The following is a 19,007-nucleotide window of genomic DNA, read 5'->3' as shown; positions in this document are numbered from 1 at the left end:
CATCATTTATATTTTTAAATAATTGAATTGCTCAGGCATGTATGCTGTGTATTTTTTTAAAAAATATATCTAAGTAGTGGCCATGAAAAGTAAAAACTAATTGCATTGGTTCTGTGAATAAGATAAATATTGATTGATTTTTCCCATTCTTGTTACACATATCCAACCTGACGTTTATTTTTATTTAGTTATTCTAGGCCTCTGTGATTTTGGCCAGCAGATTAAGAAATGTCACAAAATTAGTTAAGAAAATAATTTTATAGCAGCTCCTCCAAATCTGCTCTTTTGGAGATTCAAATATATCAAAGGCACATAGTTATGTACAGATTTTAAGTGTAAAGACACTCAGTATTTGTGAAACTCTGACTAGGGTTTTGAAAATATCTCCAAAGTCATTATAAAATAAAGTGGATATTTTAAAAAAAAATGGACTTTTTTTCTAAATCCAGTACTTTTGACTAATGGTTAATGGGAACAAGATCTCTTTGGTCAGTACTGATAAACCCTAGAATGACTTTTGAATGCCTCACTAGAGAGGGAGGTGATACTTTTCATATACCTTACAAGTAAGCTGTGAGAAGAGAAAGTAAGCCAAAACACTTTGATACCTTTGAAAGGACCGTGACATTTTTATATACAGTAAATATAAGCTATCTAGCATTGGTAGTGTTACTCCTAAACACAATTAATGTATTCTGAGACTGCAGCAGACAAGTATGATACCTGTGCCACAAGTTACCTGGCTACATCAGTAGCTCATAATTCACGTCGTTTAAGGCCAGAATGGTCATCATCTTGAAGATTTGTTTATGTAGCCTCTTTGTTCAAACTTCAATCAAAGGTCTGATCTTGGACTTTCAGATGTGTACTTGGGTGCCAACTTTTTAATGAGATCCACTAAGTCTGCTTTTTCTATGCATGCCTTGCACTCTTCTCCCCAACTGTTGAGAATCTTTTTCAGCTCAGCTACTCTCATCTTCGACAGATCCACTGATTCTAAGTCCAATTTCTTTTCTGGAAAATTAAAAAAAAAATCAAAAGATAAAACCCTTTGAGGCAAAGTTTATCTTTTATTACTTTGCTTAATTTAAGAGCATGGAGGGGGGCACTGAGGAAAGTTCTAATTCTTAGAAAAATAAGAGAGAAGACTAAAGGAAATATATCCAAAACGACTGTAATAACCTATATTCAGTCTCTCAGCTATATTCAGTCACTGACCCTCAGTACATGCACTGAACTACACTAAATTCTGGGGATACTAAGAGGAAACCAGATATGGTTCCTTCTATCAAGAAGTTTACACTGTAGTAAGGGGATAAGACATATATAAAAAGTGTTGTACTTAACACAGTAGCTGGTATTCAGTAGGCACTTAATAAATGTTTATTCACCAAGTGATTCACAAATAACTGTAACAAGACAGTAATTGTTAAGTATGTAGGATGAGTCAAACACTACCTTGACCTCAAAGTTTTCCACTTTTTCTAGTCTCCTAAGTCTTCAGTCCTGGCTCTCATCACTCTATTCTAGCTTCTGGGCAGTCACCAAATGTCATAAAAATCAAACTGATATCACCCACTCTAAATTTCTGGCATATAACTTTACTTCTGTGAAGCAATTCTTGTACTTCATCTGTGTGTGTATGTGTGTGTGTTTTTGTCCTTCGTTGCCAAAAACCATGCCATCAGAGAAATGATGACATGACTTGCACTTAACTTTGTTTTGAGTGAGGGAGGGCTGTGCAGGTCACCAGCCTCACTTCTCCTCCAGAGCCATCTGAATCCAGTGACCAGATATTCATCAGTATGACTACAGATGACCCAGGATGAGGCAATCGGGGTTAAGTGACTTGTCCAAGGTCACACAGCTGGTGAGTGTCAAGCATCTGAGGTGAGATTTGAACTCAGGTCCCCCTGACTCCTGCATTGGTGCTCTATCTACTGTACCACCTAGTTGCCCATCCTTGTACTTACTTCATAGTTACAAATGCAATATTGATTTTCTGAACCCAAATATAAAATAAAATAAAATTTCATCATATGTAACTCATCCCAACATTTTAGGTTGTCAAAATCTTTCTGGACCTTGACAGTCATCCAATGTTAGTGATCACTACCAGGTTTGTGCATTTGAAATTTTGATAAGCATGCTATTTATGTTTTACATAAGACCCTGATAAATACACAGATCAAACCCTGATCTCTTGAGATTGCCCCTGGAAACATCTTTTCCAAGTCAACATCAAGCTATTAATGAATACTTTTGAGCATACATTTAACCAGTTCCAAATCCATCTAAGTGCACTATCATCTGGGCTACATCTGACTTTTCCACAAGAATAGCATGAAATACTCTATTAAGCACTTTCCTTTTTTGAAAATTAAGACATTTGCCCTTCTCAAATCCAGAGGTTCATGATCTTGAAACACCACTTACAGAGGTTCTCCCTAACACGAAAGATTTGGTTGCTAGAGCAAAAAACATAGGAACATTGTTGGGGGAGAAGCACAGGAAGTGACCACTCTATATTAAAATGTGTGATACAGAAGAAAGCTGAGCATAGTGTTACATACACCCCAGATTTGGGGAGAACAGATTTCAAAGGGTTCAAGGGTCAAAGTAGACTTTTTGCATTGGATTTCTAGTTCCTCTTACTTTTTACTTGAACTTTATAAATTTCCATGTAAACATTAGGGCTAGGGGTTTTACTACTGGCTCCTTTCTTGGATTTTAGGGCAGTGAGGTAGCACATTGAATAGCGCACTGGACCTGGAACCAGGAAGACCTGAATTCCAATTCACCCTGACATCCTTACTAGCTGTGTGATCCCAGGTAAGTCAATTAATCTGTTTGCCTCCATTTGCCTAGCTATATAATAGGGATAATAATAGCACCTACCGCCCCCGTTCTTGGGAGAATCAAATGAGAGAATGATCATAAAGCACTTAGAATGTCTGGCACATAGTAAGTGCTACATAACGTTAGCTATTTTTGACTATTATTATTTTGCTTCCTAGTAATTTCCAGGTGACTTTACTACTCTTCTTTCTATATTATAGCTTCTCTTTATGGCAGCTATCTTAGTGGAGATACGTAGGGCATTTTCTCCCTACCTCATCCTTTTTCAATGAAAGCCACTTTGATTAGATTTTTATGACACCAGAAAAAAAAATCTTGCTAGTCTTTGTCTGGTGTCCTTCATCCCTGGCCAGGAACCTATCATCTCTATATTTTAAGCTCTGGTCCTGAAATTCAAACACCATCTCTTAGTTATTCCTTCACTTCCCAAATCAGTCTTTCTTTTTTTTCATATACTTTGCCTTCAGCGGGAATCCTGTTCAATTTATTGCTCAAGACTTTGTAATCTTTGGCAATGCTTTCTCGGTATCTTCTGACAATATCATTTGTACCTATGTTAATCATGAGAGGGTGGTAATTTTCATTTGGTTTGGACAAGCCTTGGGAGGTTCTCTGTCAAGTCTTGGCTACGTTCCATGGTAAGACAACAGACTATTGTTTTTATCGGGTTGACAAACAGCTGGCTCAGTACCCCTAAACAGGTGACCACTACTAGTAATTCAGTGCCTTAGTCATCACTATAACATATTCCTTCGTTGGCTTCAGGCATACAGGGAAACCTACTCCTTCATTTATCTCTTAAGGAAAAAGAATGAACCATCATCCATTTACATCATTTGTTTTATGTATTTCTTTAGCTTATAGTAAGAATGCCAAGGTAGATGTAAGACAGTCCTTTTAATAATAGGTCCACTATCACTGGGGGATCATTGAACAAAGAGCTCACATTTAGAGCACCAAAAATTAAATTACTATTTGGAAAAAAGTCTAATATCTTGGATTCATAGACTCTTCTCTATTCTTTCTTGTTACCTTATCACTGTCATTTCAGACTGAGGGCCATTTATATTTTTTATCAGTTTCATGGGCCATCTAGTCCTCCCAAAATAAAAAAAAGAACATTAAAAACAGAGACATAAAGTGTTTACCAATTTTAATAAATATAAGTTGGAAGCTAAACAGAGTTGGACTGGAATGATTAACGACCAGAAAGAAATTTATTCAAAAAGGCACCTTACTTCCCTTTCTTCTTCAAAAGGTGCTTAATTTAGAGGGCTTCCCTACCTCTTTTACAAAAAAGTGCTGTGCTGATTGTCCCAACTAAGTGATACTTTCATAACCTATGGACTAGCAAACTCTATGACTATTACATTTCCTCATTTGCTGGCTAGCCTAATAGTAAAACTTTTCAGAGCTTAAACCAACAACTGATAACTCACCCAGCTCTGTTCGACATCAGTTTTCCTGCCAACAGTGGGCATTAAGAAAGAATGTAAAAAAGTGGGCAAATCAAGATAAGTAGTTTCAGGAGGAAGACAAATTTGCATTAATTAACTGCTTTCCTGGCACTCTGCACGTGTGTGTGTGTGTGTGTATGTGTTTGTGTGTGTGTGTGTGTTTGTGAGTATCCACACGCAAGCTTTGGCATTTGACATTAAGAAAAAAGAGAGGAAAGACTGCTAAGAGTAGCTAATCCCTATCTGAACAGGCTTATACAGGTACCAAGCTAATTTCTCTGCTTCCCCAGGGGCTTCTTTAGTAGGCAGTCATTTCTCCTCATTAATAAGAGGCCATTTGATATTGTTTTGCTTGTGTAAGGGTTTTGCCTTACTTCACTGAAGTTAAAACCATTAACGTTATAAACCTAATTCAAAATAACAGTTTATAATCAGCAGCCTAAGAGTCAGAGGTATCATTAGGCAAAACTGTGAAGTAGGCAGATTATCATTGGTACTTCCCACCTTACTTTTCTGTACTCCACACATCTTTCACAGACCCTCCACTCATGCTGTCCCTGATTATCTAGGACTCTTTTACTGATACTTGCCTTTCTCAGGAAATATCCAGTGTCACAGACATTTCTACCTTCTTCCCTGTTAAAATTTGTTCTCAGAAACGTGTCTGCATCTTAAGAGTTGAAGAGAGTCTTAGAGTTCACATATAGCTCATTTCACAAAAAAAAGAAAACTGAACTTCAGAGAGGTAGAAAATATTTGTCCAAAGTCAGATATGCATGCTTGGCGACCCAGGTTTTCTCACTCCTTGTATAAGAGACTTTCTATTATAAAACCATCTCATTCTCCAAAACCAAAAAGAGTAAACAATAACTTTTAAGGATTCCACATACTTAGAATACATTGGGTACTGAAAAGCTTAAAATCTTATTAAGTAATTCACCTTCCTACCTAGCACAATATCTTACACATAATAGATGTTTTATAATTATTTGTTGAATTGAAACAAATTGTTAGTGATTGATAATAATTAATATGTTCACTTTTTAAATGCTTCCATGTTAACAGAAAACGATATCTTAGTGGTTAAAAAATGGTTAATATAATATTAACAATATCTTATGGCTAAGAAAAAAATAGTTCTGTGAAGTTTGGATTCAGTCAAAGGGCCACACTTGAGGACCTAGAAGGCCACATGTGACCTGAAGGCTGCAGGTTCCCCATCCCTGTCTTAACCTATACGAATTAAATTGTAATGGAAGCCTTTCAACAATTAAACCCATGCTAGGAAGATACATCTGAATGAAGGAAAGTTCCTAGAACAACAAATTACATCTTATTGAACTACCCACACTTCTCCGTGCTAAAAGTTTTAATCCACTGAACAATAACAGATGTACTTTGTAGCCTGACGTGTCAAATGTCTTCTGTCACAACTTGTTCTTTGTTTCTCTAGCTAAATGTGACTTTTGCCTGAAGTGAAAGTTGGTTTTAGTTAAATAACCGGATCCCTACAAACCTAACTCTAGTAAATTACCTGAGTTTCACGTGGAAGGAAGGCTTTTTTCTCTTTTATGTCTTGAAGACTACATGTATTCATAAACTCTTTGAGGACAAAGGTTACTTCACTTTTATCTTTGTATCCCTAGTAGGAGACAGCACCTGACATGGAGAAGTTGCTTACTGATGGACTAAATAGGCATAATTTTGTTCCACTTCAGTTTTAACAAATTTCAATAAAGATTTATTAAGTGCCTAAGATGTGTAGAAGGATACAAAGATGAAAGGAGACAGTCCCCATGCTCACAAAATTTGAAATCAAGTAGGGAGAGATGAGACATACACAAATAGCTATAAAAACATAAATTGATGCATGGTAAATTCAAAGAGAGACTGGGAGAATTAGGGTTTCATTAAAGAAATGGCACCCATAAAAGTGGATAAGAAATTTCAATTGGCAGAGGGCTTTCCAAGTGTGGGGAACAAACATGGAAAAATGCCAATTAGAATAAGGTTTGGCAGTACCATAACACATGTGGCCAGGACCAGTATAAAATAAAAGTAGAAAGGTTTGGTAGTCCCAGATTGTGAAGGGAGGAGTATTAAGCAAAGCAATTTACATTTTAAGAATTCAAATAGTAGTCAATAGGGAATCACTGAAAAGTTTTAAGCAAAGCAGTGACATGACCAGATCTATGCATAAGAAAGATGTCTTCATGGAGAAAGTGTCATTTGAATAAGATTCAAAGGGTGAGCTGGAACTAGATATGCTCCTTGAGGAGAAAAGGCTTTATCTCCAGGCAACAGAGGATGCTGACATAATATACATTTTATTCTAGTTATACCGTATTTAAGCTCGCAGATCTGACTGTCTATCCTCTTCAGTTTCTCACAAATCTTTATTGCTGGTACATGGGCACTCATGGGGCGAGTGACTTCACTGAGGATCTTTGTGGCTGCATCGTTTGTTGCTCCAAGATAATAGCACTGAAAAAAAAGTCAACCCAGAACCTTTACAATGTTAAACAAAATGAAAATTAAAATAACATAGTAGCTCAAAGATTATCTCTAGAGAAGAGAATGGAAATAACCGGGTCCTTACAGTCCAAATTTAAATGTTTAACTCTTATGATCAAAGACATCAGAAAGATAAATTATGTGATGGCTGTGACCATTTCTATTATAAACTATCTTGTTTCAGGAATCTACCATATATAGCATTCTAGGTAAAAATATAAAAGTCAAGGAGAGATTTAAATAATAAAATAAATAATAAAAATGTTTAAAGGGATGGCAGTTCCATATTTTCACATGTAAGTGGTAAAAACACTACAAAGCAAATTCAAAGGAAGTGTTCTCTTAAGGAATTTAATATCTAAAATGGTTCTCAGTGATACAGGAGAAGATATAAAATGTTTTGCTATTGTTGTCTAGACCTATGATCTCATCTATATGGGAAACGAGTCATATGGAAACTTCCCCTATCAGTGCAAATCACCACCTTGTCTGTAACTTAAAGTCTTAGAAAGTTGCCTTGGGACGCTAAGAGATTAATGGACTTGCCTAAGGTTTCTTGGATAGTATGTGTGAGAGGCAGGTCATGAACCCATGTCTTCCTTACTCTAAGGTCTATCTTCTATCCAGTGCAACCTGCTTCCTTTATTTAGGAAAGGAAATACAATAATATATACATATATGTGTACATACATATACATATATATACATATACACACATATAGCAAAAATATGTAGACAGCTACGCAAACATAATTTTTAAAAAATGTAAATACGATGTAATTATGAATAGTAATGTAAGATGTTTGGATTTTGTAAAGATAACTTCAGCTAAAAAAAGGAAGCAAAGCCTATAATTTTGTTTCCATAATGACTAGGATGTTCCAAGGGAAAACAATCTAAGCCAGACCACTATCTAGGGATCTTCTGATCTAAAATTAGACAAATCAGAAGACTGAGAGATTAATTTTTTGATCAGTGCGTAAGAGGTATTTCGAGCAATAGGTAACCTGGGAAGAAAGCCTCCTAATCTCAAACAGGCATCTAGTATAGCTAGTGTTGTCCTTTATGATACCAACATTCCCATTGATCAATGTGAAAAAGATGTGCATCTAGCTCTAAGACACACCTGAAGAAAGTAAACTAAAGACTGGAAGTCCTCCATCAGATCTTAGCATATCAAGAGAAGACTGCCACCCAACCTTAGCACACTGAGAAAGATAGCCTTCTCTAGAGAAGGGGGATTCATGAGGAGCCCTGATACTGAAGACAGCTTTCAAGTAAGTTGGTTCAACAAAAGCTCTCAAGCTATTCTGGGCACCAAGGCCTGTGTCCTTATCAGCTCCTTCATCTTTCTGGGCCTGAATCTTCCTTTGTAAAAGGAAGTCCTGCAGTCTTATGACCTCTTCAATGTTCTTCCTTCTACATTCTACTTTTCTCCCTCAGTTTACTTTGGGAACAGGTAATGAAGATGAGGATGATGCAGATTTTGTGCAATACTCCAACCAGAGCCAGAGAGTAGAAGGAAGGTTGGGTCAGAGGTCTTGGACAAATAAAACCTTCCTAAACACCTGGCCTCCCTCTGATTTATCCCTGGGATGTATAGCCAGAATTCTTACAAATTTGCTGAAATTTCATAAGCCCAACCCCAAGTAAATATCTCACAACCTTCAGTTAGAAAAAATGTTAGCTGAAGGGCAGAACATATATATCACTAGGCATAAAACTCTACTAAATGGCTTATAAAAGTGGTTCATGATCTGTGAATCAAGGACTCTCATGGGTTCACATGGAGTTGCTGCAGATAGCATATGAATTCATAACCACATTAAACATTGTCATTTTAATCTTTATTCAACTCCAAAAAACATGAAGCATGACTTAATAGGATAAAAAAATCCTGTTGGATGAATAAAGGTCTCTCAGATACATGTATCACCTTCTTAAATATATGTAGATATTGCTGTGGTTCATAAAATACAAGTTAATTTAAAAATCACTGCTTGAATCACTAATTGAAGTCTTTTTTGTCATTTATATATTCTTAGTCAATAATTAAACATTATATAAATAAATACAATTAAACCACGAGAAGGGGATCCCTGAATTATTTTCAATTAAAAAGAGATATTCATACTCAAAATATTTGGGCAACGGTTGACTTTAGTTTAACTGTTTAGAAAGCAAAACTAAACTGACTCCTAAGTAATTGTAAATATGATTTGTTCCATTTTGTTCAAAGGTCAGTTTAGAATTTTTCTTCAAACTGGATATATTTGAGACAAGCATGTAGCTCAGATGACAATAGAAGGCCATCATGAGAAATGACAAAATTAGCAGTCATCTGCATGCAAAAATAAGTGAAAATGAAAGGTGAAAAATTACCATACCAGACGATTTTCTTTTCCTTTGGAATCTAAACAAATGCTGATTAATTCATTTTCTATGGTTTCCTGGGAAAAGTCAACACCTTTGGCTATTAAGGAGCTGTAGAATCTTTCCAGAAATTCTTTACATACTAGGAAGAAGAAAGAAATTATATTTGTATGCACTACAAAAAAACACACACTTGCACATATTCTGTAGAAGACAAATCACCATAAGGGATATCATCACTGGTCTTTGCTAAAAGCATGGATTGAGGTCCTGTCAAAATTGCTTTCAGGCATCTAGCTGGAAACTTGGCAGATTACTCTTTGAACCTATGGTCTGCTGAAAAGCAGGAAGGTTTCTCAAGGAAAGTCCTGACTTTAAGAAAAAAAAAATGCTGATAGGTTGGAAAGGTGGTCTGGACCTAAAAAGATGAAATTTCACAGGGATAAATATAAAGTCATAAATTTGGGTTAAAAAAAAACTACACAAGTATAGGAAGGGAGAGATGTTGCTAAAAAGCAATATGTGAAAAAAAGATCTAAAGAGTTTTAGAAAACGTAACTCAATATGTGTCAAAGTGTAAAATAGCCAAAAATCCTAATATCATAATAAGCTACATTAATGGAAGCACAGTGTCTCCTTGGTAAAAGTGACAGTCCCTTTGTACTAGGTCCTAGTCAGATCACATCTGGAATACTTTGTCTAGTTTTTAGGAGTCAGGTTTTAGAACAAATAGGATATAGTGCTTTTAAAGCATGAATAAGTTAGGAAGGTGACTCAAAACCATGCCATATGTGGATTGGTTAAAGGAACTCGGGATATTTAGCCAGAAGAAGGAAATATTTAAGTGGAATGTGATAATTACCTTAAAATTTGAAGGATTACCATGCAGAAAAGGCTTGACCCCAGAGGTTCAAATAAAGATCAATGGATGGAAATGACAGAAAGACAGCTTTCAAATTAATATAAGAAAAAGTTTCCTAAAAATTAGAGCTACCCAAAAGGGAATAGTCCAGAAGAAATTTATGGGAATTTAAACAATCAAACCTTATCATGTACTTAAACTATCTGTTACCAAGAACTTCAGGGTCTGTCATCATTTATCCATATGAAGGAAATGAGAAGCCAGCATGGATAGACTACCTTACCAGACAGGATTCATGTTTGGGTAGGGGTAGGTGACTGCTGAGATCCCTTTCAACAATGACATTCTGTGATTCAGAATGAAATAATGATATCTAAACTAGGAATTCTTTTCCATTCCTAATTAAGAAATATTTTGAAGCACCAACTATAAAGCAAAGTACTGTGCGAGATGAAAAGTAGAGAAAAAAGTTTAGGTAAAATATAGTCCTTGACCTTATGGAATTTACAGAATTGTGTGAGGATCCAGCAAATGCACAATCTTAACTTTTTGAAGGATCTGTAATTTGACCAGTGAGGATAATCCCATCATAACTCAGTAGATGGTCTTCAAACTATTTAGGGTCAATCTAGTGATTATCGTTTCCAAATTTAGCTGCACCAATCCTCAGAAAGCACAGTCATTCTTGACCCATAATCTAAGTCCTTCCAATTTAGAAGGCCCATTATAGCCGATGCTTTGCTCTCATAGCCTTTGAGAACCCAAGGTAGCTTTTACCCAGTCATGAAGCATCAGAAAATTATATCTTAATTCCAAAAAATATCTGCAATTCTTGTACCCAAGGCCACTGGATAAAGTGGATAACTGTGGCATTGGTAGCAATAGACTAACTGCTCCACGTAACTTCCTCAAATGAAGAGTCAACAGGTATGAAAGAATCAAAATAGAAATCAGTCTTGGAAATTTAAAAATTCTAATGGTAGCTCTAGTCTTGGAAATTCAGGACACAAAAATTGGCTAACTCAAAAATCCTTCTCCACTAAGAGGTGTGAACAGTAGCCACAATTCAAGTTACTTCTGTTTTCAGTTCTGATTCCTCATAAATTATTTTTAAGTGTGCCTTAGGTTTTACATCTGTAAAACAGGCAATATATCATGGTTGATCATCTTCTTCACAGATACTCTTCCTATTCCTTTTTATCTCCTTTCTTTGTGCTTTTGTACATATATGTCAATTAGGCTGAATTATAGAGCATGTAAATGGGAAAAGATTGGAAAGGCAGTGAGGTTCCAAAGGGTTTTAAGTACCAGAGAAGCAACACTTGGGAAATTAGAATTGTGGATCATAATTTTCCATTTCTAAAATCTAAAACCTCCCCAACTCCATGGAGGTTGCCTTGGGACATCAAATATTACACCAACAGAACATAACCTTCTACAAGTTTGACTAAGTTGCAAAGGCTTAAAGAATTGCCTTGTCAACATAATGTTTCTGCTGTCCAAGAACCAACCTATCTTTGTACAAAGAAGCTCATAATCAAACCTTTGTTCACTAGAAAACTAACTCCTTCCTCATGGAGAACCTTGAAACAGAAAAGATAAAAAAATGTCCTTCTATCCTGTGTAGCCTCTTTGTGCTTCTACATGGTGGTGGTAGAGGGGCAGAGATGCTTAGAGGGCACTAAGTAAGAATTATAGTTTTTAGGGCATCACAAATATTAATTTAACTTGTTGTATGTGAAACTTTTACAAACAAGTTGATTCAGCACTAGAGAAAGTGAAACTCATCTTGCTACATTCTTATTGTAAATGATAAAAGTTGCAGTGAAATGCGCTGATGGTGACAATGGAGTTGGTTTCATGGTGCACCCAGAGAAAGCAGTAAAAATCCAAGTGGTTACTTCATCTTTCAGTTGTTCATAAGCAGGCCACAGTGAAAACAGCTGCAGTTTATGGACCAACATGCATTGCAGCCTATGAAAAACCTGATAAAATCCTCCACATCTAGTCAACACATAACTTGACACACAATGAAGCCATCTAGTTCAACTCCTTTATTAAATCTCGTTCAATTCAACAAGCATTTTTGAAGTATCTGCACTGTGCCAGATATTGTGCTAGACACTTGGGATTCAAACACAAAAAGGAAAATAGTCCCCAGTCTTAAGGACCATGCAGTCTGAAAAGGGAGACAACATGTATATCTCTAGGTATAAACAAAATCTATTAAAAAAATAAATACAAAGTGATTCGAGGGAAAGGCATTATTAGCAAGAGGTAGGGGAGATGACGAGATCAGGAAAGGTTTAAAAGAAGGCAACACTAGAGCTGAACTTTGAAGGAAAGATAGGGATTCTGGAAACTGGAGGTAAGGAAGGAATACATTGCAGGCATGGGAGGACAGCCTATTCTGAGGCATAGAACAGGGAGAGGAACCTTAATCTGTGAGGCCTGTTGGACTGGACTATGCGGAGGGGGAAAACGTATAACAAGGGTAGAAAGATTAGTTGAAAGCATGTTATGAAGATCTTTAAATGTTAAACAAAGGAGTTCATATTTGATTCCAAATAATAAGGAACCACTGGAAATTTATTAAGGAGTGTGACATGGTCAGACTTGTGTTTAAGAAAACAATTTTGGTAGCTTTGCTTAATTAGGTCTCTTTCTAAGCTTTCTGAAAACTTTGTTTTTAATCGCTCTATGTTCCTAATTGCTTGTAAGGTAATACCTGCTACCATCCTATTCCCTAAGATTGCACTCCAAACTGGTACTACGCTATCTCTGTGCCTGGCAAGGAGATCGAGTATTTAAAGGTTTTTAGGCTTCTCTGGTTTTTTTGTTGTAGTGATTAATTTAATTTAAATTTTAAGTTCTTTAAGAAATAGTAATAGTCTGTGTCAACGTCTGTCATTTTTTCCATTTCCCAGGAGGCCTCGATTGTCTACTAAATATTATCTTCTTTTTATTCTTTCTTCTAGTTTGATACTGATTTGGGGCTTTATTGTAACAAGTTAATGGTCTGAACATACAAATACCTCTGATCAGATAGCTCTTACATGAGAAAAAATCCTGTTATTTTTATGACTTTTTATTGTTCAACATATCCTATATCTTTTTTCCTCTGTTATAAAACTGTTGTAATATGTAGGTATGAAGTCTACAAGCCTTTTAGTCCTCTCATTTCCTCCTCAGCCAGTTTTTTCTAACATACTTTTGCTATCTATCTTATGCCTATTTTTGTAGGGAAGTCATCATTAAAGTACATGCTGATTAAATTTGGAGGGTCTTTTTGAGTTTTCATAGAATCTCTCTACCTCATCATTTGTTGTAACAGATCTGTTGGTGGTACATACGCTACAATTAATTTCATGGTCCTCTTATTAATAGCTAGCATTTATATGGCACTTTCAGGTTTTGCAAAGCACTTTACATTTATCATCTCATTTAATACCTTACAAGGGGACATTGGGTCTGTTCTTATCCCTATTCCAGAGATGAAGGAATTGAGGTCAGCAGATTAAATTTTCCCAGGGTCATACAGTTAGTTTTTGAGTTAGGGTTTGAACTCATGGAGTTCTATTTTCTATAACACTTAGCAGCCTATCAAGGCTCATCATAGGCACCACAATATGAGATTAGCAAATGCTCCATAAAATGATATTTCTTATTTCCCTCAGATACATGATAAACCCAACTTCCCTGCCTTCTTTATTTGCCTCTATGATGAGGACCTGTGAAACATTCCATTCAATTTCAACTTCTTTTTGTCTCCTGGCTTCATTTACAGGGAGAACATCAAGACTAATAGGGCTGACTATGTCACAGTCTGGCTCAAGATGATTCAGAGGTTCCCTATTATCTTTAGGATAAAAGGCCACCTTTCCAAACTTCACACACATCATTCCATTCACTTAGTCTGTCTTCCAGTCACCTTGGCCTACTTACTGTGCCTACACATGACACCTGATCTGCGGTCTCCACCCGTTTGCACAGGCTGTTCCCCATTATTAGATGGGACTCTCTCCTTACATGAACTTCTTCATATCAAGGAGACTTAATCTGTTATCAGTTCAGTATTGCAAGTCTTTGCAATATGGTAAAAATCTGTCATATTTCACTGTACTGGCATTGCCTCCAGGAATACAGGGTTACATCCACATAATGATGAGACATCTGGAATAGGACCTTGTGTTTTGGAACCTTTCAAGGCTCAGCTCAGTTGTTGCCTATCTTGATCTCTACAACTGTTGGTTACTCCCTTTCAATCCCCCACACTAATTACTTTGCATATTTTTATATTTCCTCACTTGTGTGTATACTTTTTCTTCCCAGTAGAAGGTAAGCTCCTTGCAGACAGGGACTTGGAACTTACTGTTTTTGTTTTCCTGTCATTAGTTCCTTGGACTGGGTGGTATATAAATAAATGCTTATTGAATGAATGAATGAATGAATGAAAACCCTCAAAGATGGTCAGTAAATTCCGTGGGTAATAAAAAACTGCTTTGTAAACCTTTAAGTGTTAGATAAATGTGAGTCACTATTAGAAAATCTACTTAAATCCAACCAAGCTACTACTAACTACTGTACATGTGAAGTGTAGAATACAGTAACTACATAATGTAGTAATGCCATCTACAGGAAATAGGCTAAAAGTTTCCTTCTATAATTCACGTATTAAAAATGGTAAAAATAATGCAAAACAATATTAATGGTTAAAATCAAAGATTGATGGACTCAAAACTTTTTCATAGGCTCCATTTCATTCCTAGTATCACGGACAATCTTTCAAAGTTGAAAGTAGATATTAACCCAAGCCCTAGAGATCACTCAGTTTTTTAAAGAATACTTTATTACCACAGAGGCATCAGAATAAAGATGAGAAGAGGGAGAACTATAATGTCGGAAGTTTTTTAAAATTAACTCACTGTTGACTTGTTCCAGTTTTGCCTAGAAAATTAGCTTCCAGATGATACACAGCTTATTCGGTCATATGCTCAGACTACAGGAGAAGCAGCATTAAGGAAGTGATTGTAATTAGGTAACAGTGAAAATGTACTGAATGCTTTTTACCACTGTTACCCCCTTCCCTATGAATGTCCTTACTACCATATCATCATGAGTTTCATCTGTTGAAATTATAATCAACTAAGTTATTGTGTCAAATTCTGTTAGTAAGGCATCTTATTATGGAGAAGAGGAGAAAAAGAAGACATGAGGCATAGGGAATGGATGTAAAAGTATTAAAGAAACCCTGTTAGCTAATTTAACAAAATAAATATTTATTACTAAGGTCATAATCTCAAAAAAGAAAAAAATTTCATTAAAACTTACAGAATATTCTTATTTTAGAAAACAATTCTGGAATTTTGTGAATTTTATTTTGTGTGAGTAGGTCTTTTGTTTAATGAATATTTATTCAGGTCCTATCATGTGCCAGCACTGTGTAAGATCCTAGGTTTACAAAAATGAAAATTTCTCCCCTCAAGAAGTTTATTTCTGCATCGCCTTTAACTTCTAATATAGTGGGAGACATATAGACATGTCTCCTTAAATATGTAGGAGTCATATATGAGTGTATACATATACATAAAGACCTAGGATCATATCTTAGTTTTGAATACTACCTTTGTGACCTTGGGAGAGTAACTTCACCTCCCTCTGGTATCTTCCAGCAATTGGAATTAAATGGAATTTTGTTCACTACAGTTGCTACATTATATTCCAAGTTTCTTGGTTGTTGTGATGGACTAGGGACGAGGAAATCAACTCACAGCTAATATAATTGCTCCAATTGATTTAGAACTTAAAATCAGTAAATTTAAAAATGCTGTTGTATGGCACCTGTGACAGTTGTCATTCTGTTTAGTCTTACCCTTCTTTCTCAGAGCAATTAACGGGGCACCATCTTCAATTTCTTGTATATTCTATCATTTTAAGCTAAATCTTTTCCTTACTAAATCAAGCAGCAAAGCTTTCCCAGGTAAGTGCTAGATATTGAAGGAATACTCAGGAGAAGCTAAATTTGGAATCATGGAATGGAAAAATGTAGAGCTGAAACTAACGAGATCATCCTGGCAAATCCCTCATATTACAGATGAGAAATCTGAAATTACTGACTTTGATTCCCTTTCAATACTCCAGCTAACTTTTAAACTGTAAAGCAAAGATCTATTTTTTTAAATTAAACTAATTTTCTCTTAGGCCACCTAAATCCCTCTGCTAATTTTTCTTTTTTCCTTTTGGCATGAATCAGTTTGTACCCTAGTGACAGAAGTCTTACGGGCAAGGGGATGCAGATATTCCTACTTAAAAGGAATGCGCCATTTAAGGACTTCGGTCCACCTCGCCTGACTGACATCTGTGGGAACGTTGAGGGGAAGTGTGGTGAGCGAGCCTAGTTTGGCTCAAGTCCCAGCGGCGGCTACAATGTTACTTAACCTCTCAGTGCCTCTGCTACAAAGGCATGGATCCGAACTCAAAGCTTCTCATTCTGCGTCTTTCTCCCTCTCCCTTTCTTCTCTCCCTCCTCTCAATTCGAACTAAGCTAATCCATCTAATGCATGGATATACCGCGTAAAATTCACTATTAGGCCGGAAGAGTAATTTCAGGGCCCCATAATTTAATTACTGTCCCTCTGGTAGACAGTTTCCTTTTTTTTGTCTCTCGGGGGTGGGGGAAGTTTGGGGAACCGACCACGTTGTTAGCACACCCCACGAATGGTTTTTGAAAAAGGGACGAAAAAAAAACTTTGCGGGTGGAGACACTTGCATTCTCCTGCTCCTAAGTTATTTATAGCATAAGCCAGGCAGGGAGAAGGCAGCGCAAGCAACAGCTGCAGTTCTTGGAGCTCAGCGCCATTGCCATGCAAGTTCAGTCTCACCCCCGCTCACCTTCACAGGCGGCCCCCACGCGCTTTGGGGAATCTTGCCCCCGAACAGCTAGGGGGTGGGCAGCCAAAAGGCAGGCAGACAGGGTGAGGGCCGTGAAGGCAGCTGGGGTCGCAGGCTGCATGTTGAGAAAAAGTTCCAACTGCGCGAGCCACCCACTGTCACAGAAAAGGCACAAGCCAGGGCTCTCACTATTCTATACCAGCCACCAGCCGAGAGGGGAAAGGGAGAACCTGGGCCTGTACAGAATCTGCCCACGGTTGCTAGGAAGAATGACGTAGGGGTAAACCCTAGTTCCCATTGGCTCATCTCTGAAAAAGGGGACGAAGCAAAGGAGCTTCTCTCCCAGGCGTCATCACCCCCGCCTCCCTTTTCAATTGGCGCTTGCGCTCTCCTCCACGCGCTCGGCGCTCGTACCTTCGAGAGGAAACCGACGCAGGCGCGACGCCTCACGATTCGCCAGGCCCCTGCGGAGCGAGGCGGGAGCTTGGTCGTGATTGGCGGAGACGGCCGTAGGCTGCCGTGGATTGAATGGGCAGACTGGGCGGAAGGGAGGGGGAAGCGTGTGGTTACCGCGGTGCTTGATGGGGCTGCTCCGAGACCGGTAGCGGCCGCCGTTGTGAGTGCAGCCCGTGCCGCCGCAGGCTGATGGCGGCCATCGGAGTCCACCTGGGCTGCACATCTGCTTGTGTGGCCGTCTATAAGGTAAGGGAGGGCGGCGGCGGCGCAGAGACAAGCGGCTTGCTTTACTCTCCCCAGACTCGGGGGTTGATCCCTTCCTTTGGTTACCTGGAGGGCCAGGCCGGGGGTAATGCCCAGGGTCGCGTTCCTGCGGCAGTGAAAGCTGAAGGACGCCTCGGGCCGCTGCCACACTCTCGACTTTCTGAACCCCTCCCCCTTTCTGTCTTCCGACTTCTCCTACAACCTTCCCAAATCCCTCTCCCCGCCCCCATCCCCCATCGCAGGCCGATCTCTGCGGGGGGGAGACGCGGCTGGCGCCTAGGAGGGTCGCGGGACGGTGACGGGAGGTGTGGAGTGACGTCACCGTAGCATGCTCCTGACGTGGACACTTGGCCCCGGCGTGGGGGGGGGGGGGGGGTTAGGGGTTGGGGGCGGGGAAGAGACGGGGAGGGAGAGCAGGGGGTGTTCTGGGGTCAGAACTTCGAGGTTTCGGGGCTTCTCCAAACTCCTGCGGGAGGGCAGGGCGGAGTAGCCCAGGCCTGCGACCCAGAACTGTTGCATTCTGTACGAGGTTTGGCTATGGAGGGGAGCGTGGGTGAGTATGGCTGCTTACTTAGTCTGTTTAATATGGAAGGTTTCCCGAGTCCTAAGTAGGGAAAGCGGCGTTGGAGGGCCTGGGGGATGCGAGTGGGAGGGGGGATCGGGCCCTTCTGTCACTTTCTTCGAGAAGAGAGATGAACAGGGTTTTTGTTTTTTCCTGCAACCAGTTCTATACCTTCTGAAAATAGGATCTATCAGGAAAAAACTGCTCCCATAGGGTTAGTATTACTTAATCTGGAGAAAAGAAGGTGTGTGGGTGTGGGGGCGGAGAGGAGAGAGGGTGACTTAATAATGATCTTTAAGTGTTGTAAGGAAGGTTGTTATTACACATAGGATGCATTAACCAATTATTGCCTGCGCAGAAGACACCAAAAAGAAATAGGTGGATTTAGCATAGAGGGCGTCTTCTTCTTAAGGAAGGGCAAGCGCTGTTTAACTCTGTTAAATGAATAATGATAATACTTAAAGTGTTTATGTAGCACCAAGATGTCCCCTTGGATAAGGCCAAATTGTGTAAAGAATATTCAGCTATCTGTGTAAGAAATAGAATCATAACATTGTAAAATCACATAATTGTTAATGTGTCACTTAAAAATTACTGGGGTTTTTTGTTTTGTTTTGTTTTTTTGCCTGTCTCTCCCTAGGATGGCAGAGCACATGTGGTTGCTAATGATGCAGGTGACAGAGTCACACCAGCTGTGGTTGCTTATTCAGAAAATGAAGAGGTAATAGTCCCTCCAGACTTCTTTACTTTGTAGTAATCAAAAATTAGA

The 19,007-nt window shown here is 38.4% G+C and overlaps 2 protein-coding genes across 2 annotated transcripts in view; one reads left to right on the top strand and one right to left on the bottom strand.

Annotated features, from left to right (window-relative positions):
* Positions 1–605: 605 nt before the first annotated feature.
* Positions 606–17,188, bottom strand: CDNF (cerebral dopamine neurotrophic factor). The gene is made up of 4 exons (XM_072653255.1): positions 16,957–17,188; positions 9,218–9,345; positions 6,659–6,800; positions 606–1,014 (listed from the first exon to the last, which is right to left on the bottom strand). The coding sequence occupies exons 1-4, from the start codon at positions 17,075–17,077 to the stop codon at positions 836–838; spliced, it is 570 nt and encodes a 189-aa protein (XP_072509356.1). The 5' UTR covers positions 17,078–17,188; the 3' UTR covers positions 606–835.
* A 356-nt stretch (positions 17,189–17,544) lies between these two features.
* Positions 17,545–19,007, top strand: part of HSPA14 (heat shock protein family A (Hsp70) member 14) — a 32,312-nt gene continuing 30,849 nt past the window's right edge. Inside the window, exons 1-2 of the mRNA XM_072653249.1 lie at positions 17,545–17,658; positions 18,879–18,959. Of these exons, the coding sequence (XP_072509350.1) occupies positions 17,602–17,658; positions 18,879–18,959 (138 nt within the window). The 5' untranslated portion in view covers positions 17,545–17,601. The remainder of the gene's footprint in view (positions 17,659–18,878; positions 18,960–19,007) is intronic.

This window comes from Notamacropus eugenii, chromosome 3 (assembly GCF_028372415.1).
Source record: "Notamacropus eugenii isolate mMacEug1 chromosome 3, mMacEug1.pri_v2, whole genome shotgun sequence".
In the NCBI taxonomy this organism is placed as follows: Eukaryota; Metazoa; Chordata; class Mammalia; order Diprotodontia; family Macropodidae; genus Notamacropus; species Notamacropus eugenii.
The sequence above is the reverse complement of the archived record's forward strand: the minus strand, read 5'-3'. Positions and strand labels throughout refer to the sequence as shown.

What these genes read in the sequence shown, in the direction of transcription:
- CDNF (XM_072653255.1), bottom strand. Translation starts at nt 17,077, where the DNA reads ATGCAGCCTGCGACCCCAGCTGCCTTCACGGCCCTCACCCTGTCTGCC. An exon ending in AAGGAAAAGAAAATCGTCTG is followed by an intron (nt 6,801 to 9,217) that starts GTATGGTAATTT and finishes CTTTTTTTTCAG; the next exon opens with TGCTATTATCTTGGAGCAAC. An exon ending in GATCTGCGAGCTTAAATACG is followed by an intron (nt 1,015 to 6,658) that starts GTATAACTAGAA and finishes TTAATTTTCCAG; the next exon opens with AAAAGAAATTGGACTTAGAA.